The following is an 8,291-nucleotide window of genomic DNA, read 5'->3' as shown; positions in this document are numbered from 1 at the left end:
GGGGAAGTTCTGCCAGGCAAACAAGGCTGTTTGTTAGCGCGGTGCTCTGTGAGGACGTAACATCAGCAGGCTGTAAGGCAGGGCATTTCGGAGCTAATATAAGTGGGGCACCGCAGAATCACACAGTACAGATTCACGCTTCAGCTTAGCAGGAGTGTAGCTCTTTAGAAAAAGAAGAGGCAGCGCTGAGACAGGATAAATAAGGAGATAAATCACTTTGCAATACAATGCAAGCCAAAACCTGAAAATAAACAATTACTTTAAATCATATCAAGCACCTATCACAAACATCACATTTATACAATTGATCCATGTGTAAATTAGCCAATTAATTCTGAATTGGAACACTAATGAAATAATAATTATCTGTTTACAATGGAATGGTACGAGTGCGGGTCTAGAAACAGAAATGAAGAAAGACTGCAGCGAAATCCACTCAGCTCCATCACCGCTGGGTATGGGGGGATGGTCAATACCAGTCTTCAATGTCCAAATATTGCGGGGGGGTGTGTGTGTGTAAATAAAATACATAAATATGTGAGAAACCTATGGGCCGCAAATGACAGTGATGTAGAAGGGCTGTTTTAGAACATTGCTTGCCTTTTTTTTTTTTTTTTTTTGTAATAAAGAATTACAAAGTGGAAATTTCTTTTAACATCTTCAGAGGATGGCTTGGTTTTTTGTCCTGGCTTGGGTTTCTGCCATGAGTGGTTGTTTACCCTGAGAGACTCCAGAGGGATTCGGACCTCATAGTTACCAAAGCAGTGAAAGATGGATGGAAAAGGGTGGGAGTGTCAGTACAGAATGATTTTTGTGATTTGTATCTAAATCAAAATCTTCACTGAGATGGAGAAATGCACTGGGGTCTTCTATAAGAACTTTGCACCCTTGGCTTTTCGTGGAAGAGCTGCAAACAGATAAAATAGAGCTTTAGCCGCAGTCCTCGTATGATAGGCAAGAGCCCTAGTTAGGTGACTCGGCTTTTTTCTATATAGAAACTGTTTTCTCTCTCTCATTTTTTCTATACTTTTTACCCCAGAGTTGAGGAGTATTTCCACTGAAACAGCATTTCTTTGAAAAATCCCTGATGAGCTTTACTTTGCCTGATGCCTTTAACTGAAACAGTTGTTAACAAGAGCAGAATATTTCTGTAAACTCCTATAAATTGCTGAGACCCCATCCCCAAGATGTGCTTTGCGGATTTTTCATTTCTGCACCTCCCTGTTTATCTAAACTGCTCCTCACAATGACACGAACAGTTTAGAAATGGTCACATAAGAGACGGTGCTCTGAAAAAAGTCATGTACACTGAAGGTATATGAAATATCATGCCGGTTGCAGCCAAAAATATTACATGATTGGGTCTATGTAAATTTTCCCTGGATTTATAACCCCAAATGTTAGGGGGGAAGCAGAACTCCTGGGGATAGCTTGCAAGCATTAACATTGAGAAGTTTGATTCAGATAAAAGAGATCTTATTTCAAATTGCCAGGTGGGTGTCTTTAAAAGGGAATAGCAAGAGAAAGCAGTTATATTTGATCAGGGCCTTAAAACGTTTAAATGTAGATAGTTGCCCCCCTATGCACATGCGCACACTTCCGAGTCTATGGCTCTGCATATGCCAGGACAGATTTTTGCAGTGCATGCTCACATGTATTTCAAGTGTTTAGAAGCACGCCAGAACTGAGAGGCTGGTATGCACTCTTCTCTCTCTTTCCTCCTTCCTTTTCTTTCCTTTTTCCTTTCCTTTTTCTTTCCTTTTTCCTTTTCCTTTCCTTTCCTTTCCTTTCCTTTCCTTTCCCCTTTCCTTTCCCCTTTCCTTTCCCCTTTCCTTTTCCTTTCCTTTCCTTTCCTTTCCTTTCCTTTCCTTTCCTTTCCTTTCCTTTCCTTTCCTTTCCTTTCCTTTCCTTTCCTTTCCTTTCCCCTTTCCTTTCCCCTTTCCTTTCCCCTTTCCTTTCCTTTTCCCTTTCCCCTTTCCTTTCCTTTTCCTTTCCCTTTCCCCTTTCCTTTCCTTTCCTTTTCCCCTTTTCCCCTTTCCTTTCCCCTTTCCTTTCCCCTTTCCTTTTCCTTTCCTTTCCTTTCCTTTCCTTTCCTTTCCTTTCCTTTCCTTTCCTTTCCTTTTCCTTTCCTTTTTCCTTTCCTTTCCTTTCCTTTCCTTTCCTTTCCTTTCCTTTCCTTTCCTTTCCTTTCCTTTCCTTTCCTTTCCTTTCCTTTCCTTTCCGACCTACGTTACCGATTCAGCCCCACACGGGAGCCACACCTGCCCCCAAACTGCCGCCGGCAGACTGGATGTACCCGCGGGCAACACGCGGTACTACAGCCGTACCGGAGGTCACGTCGCGGCCCTCAGAGGCCGGAGCCGCCCGGCCCGGCCCGGCCCCGCCGCCGTTTTCCCGGGGTCCCGGGATTTTACCGAGCGATGTGGAGGGACGCTACCTTAGCGATGCCCCGGGCGGCAGCCCCCGTGCCCGCCCGTCCCGGGACGCGGTGCGCTGGGACGCGGCGCGGCCCGGCAGGGGGCGCCCTGTGCCCGGCGGCGGGGCCGGACCCCGGGAGCGACGGCGGCGGGCGGCGGGCTGGGCCGTGCCCCGGAGCCCGCCGCCGCGGCCGGGAGGTGGTCGCCCCCGCCCCGCCGCACCTCCGCTCGACGTGCCCGGCCGCCCCGGGAAAGGGGGGGGGGGGACACGGACGGGGACACCGGCGCCGGGAGGCAGAGTGGCTCCGTGGGGAAGGCCCCGGGGCGGGGAGGGCACGGCGGGGGAGGCGGCGCGGCCCGGGGAGAGCCCTCCTGCCGCCCCGCAGCCCACCGAACCGCAGCCTTCCGCAAAGTCGTTTCTGCCCCAAGGCAGAGCCCAGAGCGGCCCGGGCTGGCGGAGAGCGGCGGAGGGGTGCCGCCGGCTCCGGGACCCGGTAGCCCGGCTCAGCGCGGCTCGGCCCGCTGTCCCCCGGCGTCGGCGGCTTTTGTTACCGGCGGTGCGGGGCGGGGTGGGGTGGGGGGACGGGGGGGGACGGGGGGAAGGCGGCGCGGCGGGGCGAGGGGAGGTTTTGTGGCAGGAGCGGAGCGGTCCGTGCCATTCGCCTCCCGCCGCTCCCGTGGTGCTTCAGCCGAGTCGGGATCCCTTTGTGCTAATAGCCCCGTCCTCATTTGCTGCCTAATTGGACTATATAAAGCCAATAACGGGCGGGCGCTCGTAGCCTCCAGCCACAGCAGCACGTCGCGGGGGGGGGGGGGGGGGGGGGGGGGAGCCGGGGCCGCGGCGGCTGCGGGCAGGGGCTGCGCGGAGCCTTCTCCTCCCGGCTGCCTCCCCGCCTAATCCCATTTGCCATTGTGCGTGCCCAATCGCCGTGTGCTCCCCGCGTTTAACTTGGATGACATTTTGATTTCATCATTAGCATCCGGCGCCAGGTTGACGCAGCAGCAGCGGCGGCGGGAGGCGGCGGCGGCGGCGGCGGCGGCAGCGACGACCCCGGCTCTCCGCCTGCCCGCAGCAGCCCCCCGGTGCCGCGGGCTGCGCGGGTCCCCTCGGCCCCCCGCCCTGCCGCCCCCCATGCGAGGGGCCCCCGGCCGGCCCCGCCGCCGCGCTCCCACGCCGCCCCGCCGCGCCTCTCCCCCGCGCCGCCGGGAGCCGCCACCTGCGCGCCGGGCGCGGGCTGCGGGGCCAGCGGCGGGCAGGAGCCGGGCGGGCACCGGAGGATGCCGGAGACCGGGCAGGAGCCGCCCAGCGCCCCGCCGCCGCCCCCCAAGGAGTCCTTCTACATCAAGAACCTGCTCAACGGCGGCCCCCCAAGGCAACCCCCAAGCAGCCGCGGGCGCTGTTCGCCCCCTCGGGCAAGGCGGCGGTGGACGGCGCCGGCTTCGCCCTCTCGCAGGTGGGCGACCTCGCCTTCCCCCGCTTCGAGATCCCGGCGCCGCGCTTCGCCCTGAGCGCCCACTGCCTGGAGCGCGCCCAGACCTGGTGGTACCCCTACGCCCTGACGCCGGCCGGAGCCCACCTGCCCCGCACGGAAGGTACCGCTCCCCCCCCCGCCTTCCCTCCTTCCCTCCCTTCTCTCCCTCCCTCCCTCCCCGGCGGGGCGGCGGCGGGAACCGGGGGCGGCGGGGGGAGGCTGGCAGCGGGGCGACGCGGGGGTCCGGCCGGCTCGTCCCGCTTCCCCCGACGGGGCGCGGCGGGCCGGGCGGTGAAGGTGTCTCTTTGTGTCCCTTATCCCCACCCCACCACCCCCTCCCTCGTCCTTCCCCTCCAGCCGCGGAGAAATCCCTGCTGAGGGACTCGTCCCCCGCCTCGGGCACCGACCGGGACTCCCCGGAGCCGCTGCTGAAGGCGGAGGGGGAGCAGAAGGAGCTGGACTCCAAGAGCCCCGACGAGATCGTCCTGGAGGAGAGCGACTCGGAGGAGGCGAAGAAGGAGGGAGGCGCGGAGGACTGGAAGAAGCGGGAGGAGAGCCCGGAGAAGAAACCCTGCCGCAAGAAGAAGACGCGCACGGTGTTCAGCCGCAGCCAGGTCTTCCAGCTGGAGTCCACCTTCGACATGAAGCGCTACCTGAGCAGCTCGGAGCGGGCCGGCCTGGCCGCCTCCCTGCACCTGACAGAGACCCAGGTGAAGATTTGGTTCCAAAATCGCCGCAACAAGTGGAAGAGGCAGCTGGCGGCCGAGCTGGAGGCGGCCAACCTCAGCCACGCCGCCGCGCAGCGCATCGTCCGCGTCCCCATCCTCTACCACGAGAACTCGGGCGCGGAGGGGGGCGCGGGGGGCGGCGGAGCCCCCGGCACCCAGCCCCTGCTCACCTTCCCTCACCCCGTCTACTATTCCCACCCCGTGGTCACCTCCGTGCCGCTCCTGCGGCCCGTCTGAGCCCGCCCGCCGCCGCTGCCGCTGCGCGGAGGGGCGCGGAGAGGCGCGCAAGTCACCGGCCCGCTTGTAAGTACTCCAGCCACTCGTGCGATTCGCCCGGCCGGCGTCTGCGGAGCGAAGGGGGGGGGGGGGGGGGAGAAGGGTGCGGGGGTGGGGGGGACCCCTCGGCGGGTGGCGCTAGGAGGAAAGTCGCGAAAATGTAGGAAAAAAAGAAAAAAAGAAAAAAAAAAAAACGGGGGAGGGAAAGGAAAATAAGGAAAATGAAAGCGGGAACTCGTAGAGAACCCTGGAGCTGTCACACCTTTTGTAAACGTGGACAAAAAACGCGATGGTCTCTGTGGCTTTAGTTTTATTTTTGTAAAAAAAAAAAAATAAAAAGAAAGAAAAAAAAAGGATAATGATAAAAAAAATGAATGATCCCAGGCCACTCCTCGAGATTTGCCAAATGCTAACGGGAAGCTGAATTTCTGTTCCTTTCGGACCTCTCCTTCTGCCTCCAAATTGTTCAGGCTCCTGATCCTGTCGTGACTCAAACTTCATCGACCACGGCTTTTCATTTGAGCAGACCTCGGTACCGATTTGCCTCTTTGCTTTCCCATGTTTTGTACCTTTCGGTTTCTGTCATGGGACTTTATAACGAGCAAGAAATACAGCCTCAAAGTGAACGGTTAAATACACCCGCACACTTTGAGTGACCCTTATTTATTATCGTTTACTTAGATATTTTTAATTCTTGTTTATAATTCTTGTTTTCCTAGTTGTTGGATTGCTTTTTTTTTTCCTTGTAAAGTTATTTCGGTATTTTTGGGAAAAAGAATCTGTACCCTTTTGCTTTCTTTTGTAATACTAATTATTATTATTATTATTATTATTGTACTTTTGAACTGTGCAATATTGTACGACGATTCTTAAAGCACTGCTTTTATTTGAATGGTGAGGAAAGGGTTTTTAGCATTGTATAATTGCGTTCGTTCATGTTGTACAAAATAAAATAAAAAAAGAATTAAAAGCGAAGGAAAGTGAGAAGAGAGGAGCAGGGCATGGGAATAAGCATCATCCCGGCTTATGCGAATAAATAAGGGAGATTCGGTGAGCTGGGCGCTTTAAGTGAAGGACAATCAACTTTAGGGTAATTTTAATTTATTTGATATGATGTACAGTTTTCTTCTAAAGTCCATCGAGTATGTGGATTTTAATAGGCAGAAATCAAGTGAGGAGTGGACACCTCTAGTCTCTCTCTGTCTTAGTGTCTGCTCACCTGTTGTCTGACAATTGTTTGCTGTCTTCCCAAGGGTTTGGGTTGGTTTCTTTTCTTTGTTTTATTTTAATTTTTTTCCCCCCTTTCGGTTGTACTCTCTGCCCTCTCGCTTTCTGTTAGGGATCGGTCCTATTTTTAAAACAGCCTATATTGTTATAAACTTAATGTTGTGGTGGAAAAAAAAAATATCAATAAAACCCGTTCCTTATCATTTTTTTAAGTGTGGCTTCGGAAGGGAAAAAAAAAAAAAACCAACAAAACCCAACCAAACAAACTAAAACAAGCGTTGTCTGGGAGCGCTGCCGCCCTGCTCGCTCGGGGCTGCTGGCCGGGCCGCGGGGGCCGCGGGCACGGAGCCGCCCCCGCCGGGGGTCCCCGGGAGCGGGTGGCCGGAGGCCCCCTCCGACGGGGAGCGGATCGACGCGGGGGGGGACACGACACGACACGACCTTTCCCAGCTCCGCCGCGGCCGGGGGCATCGCGGCTGGGTAACCCCGAGCGAGGGGGTCCCAGCCTCCCAGGGGGGATTGCCCTGAACACCCGGCCGCCCCTTCCTCTAACCCCGCCGGCTGCTTCGCCTCCCGGCGGGGGTCGGTGCTGCCCTTCCCCTTCTCCCCCCTTCTCCGGGGGTGGGCTGCCGCAGGGAGCTTGTCCAAAGGCTCCCCAGGGTGTTTCCCCCCCCCCTCCCTCCCCACGGGCTGCGCCCTCTGCCCACGGCCGGAGCCGTCACTCGTGTTAATAGACGCGGCAGGGTTGTTTCGAGGCAGGATCGCTCTCCGCTTCCCGAAGATTGGCCCGAATCGACGTGTTTATAGCGCCGAGGGCAGGATTTCGGGCCAAAGAAATCAAAATAAAACCAGCGTTGCGAAAAGATAATCCTGCGTTTTCTTTTCGTTTGGGATAAAAACCCCGGCAATGGGTTGTAAATGAAAAATAAACAGAGTTTCGGAGTCAAAATACGCTGCTCGCTGTGTCGCCTACAAACAGAGTGATGCCTTTTCTGTTTGCAGTACTAACTTTGGGACAAGTCGCTTGCGGCTCATTAAAAATATTGTTGCAATAGCAAATACGTCTTTCCATTTTACAGCGCGGTAGCACGATGTTATCAAAGGGCAAGGAAAAAAACTCATTTATTTGTGGTCGGTGCCCAGAAAACGATTCCGGACCGTCCCGGCCCTTCCCCAGCCGAGGAACGAGCAGTTGGACTCCAGCGCGGTCGCCCCCCGGCCTGCGCGGCTCCGTCCCCGCCGTCCGCCCCGCAGCGCGGTCCTTACGCGGGTGCGGACACCGCCGGGCCCGGCGCGGACAGCGGGCACCGGCCCGTCCTGTACGTCAGGGGCATTTCCCAGGAGAGGTTTGATCTTGGCGGGGTGTGATGGGGCTCGGGTAGGAGCTTTTTTTTTTTTTTTTAATTAAGGGGAAAAAAAAAAAGGAAAACCAGAGCCCAGGTTTTCTGCTTCTTGCTGCCCTTGCACGCCGCGGAATCGACAGCAGCCAACAGGCTCTGAAACCGCGCAATAAAGTTGGGCGGTGGGCTGAGGGGCTATGAACCCAATTCGTTGCCCCCTAACCCGCACCCCTCCTGCGGCGGGGCTGCCCGGGCTGGGCCGGGCTTTTCCTCCCTCCCCGGCCGGGAGGGAGCCCTGGGAGCGGGATGCTCCTTTCTGTTCGCATCCACAGCGAGCCGGCTCTGGCGCTCAGGTTTTTCTCAAGCCCTCAAAAAGTCTCCCCGAACTCCAGCCTAACCCCAAACGCTCCGGCAAAACGGGAAGCGAGCGGTTTAATCTCTCCCTTCGAGGGACGAGATGACACTTCGCGGTGGATGCCCACCGAGCGAGGGCTCTGCAGCAGACCCGGCTTTCCCGGCTGCGCTGAGCCGCTCCCGGGCGGGGAGCGCCGGCGAGGAGCGGGACAGGCTGCCAAGTACACACACACACACACACACACACACACACCCCCGCACCCCTGGCCCTGCCTAAAGTTTTTTTGGAAAGCCTGCAACAACTGTTATGCTCGGATGGAGTGAAAGCAATCGCTTTGAGCGGTGGGGAAAAAAAAAAACAACATCTTTACAGAGACAAAAAGTGTTTGGCAGGGAGGTTGGTGCGATTCAAAGAAAGTTGCTCCGTTCCTCTAAGCTGTTAGCAACTCCGCGGCCACTTCTGTTTACTGCTGCAAG

At 56.5% G+C, this 8,291-nt stretch overlaps 1 protein-coding gene across 1 annotated transcript; it reads left to right on the top strand.

The window, feature by feature from the left end:
* Positions 1-3,695: 3,695 nt before the first annotated feature.
* HMX3 (H6 family homeobox 3) lies at positions 3,696-4,854 on the top strand. Its single transcript, XM_050899378.1, is given in 3 exon segments — positions 3,696-3,786; positions 3,789-4,010; positions 4,247-4,854. Coding segments are annotated over 3 exon segments (921 nt in total).
* The last annotated feature ends 3,437 nt before the right edge of the window (positions 4,855-8,291 follow it).

This window comes from Gymnogyps californianus, chromosome 6 (assembly GCF_018139145.2).
Source record: "Gymnogyps californianus isolate 813 chromosome 6, ASM1813914v2, whole genome shotgun sequence".
Classification (NCBI taxonomy): Eukaryota; Metazoa; Chordata; class Aves; order Accipitriformes; family Cathartidae; genus Gymnogyps; species Gymnogyps californianus.
The sequence above is the reverse complement of the archived record's forward strand: the minus strand, read 5'-3'. Positions and strand labels throughout refer to the sequence as shown.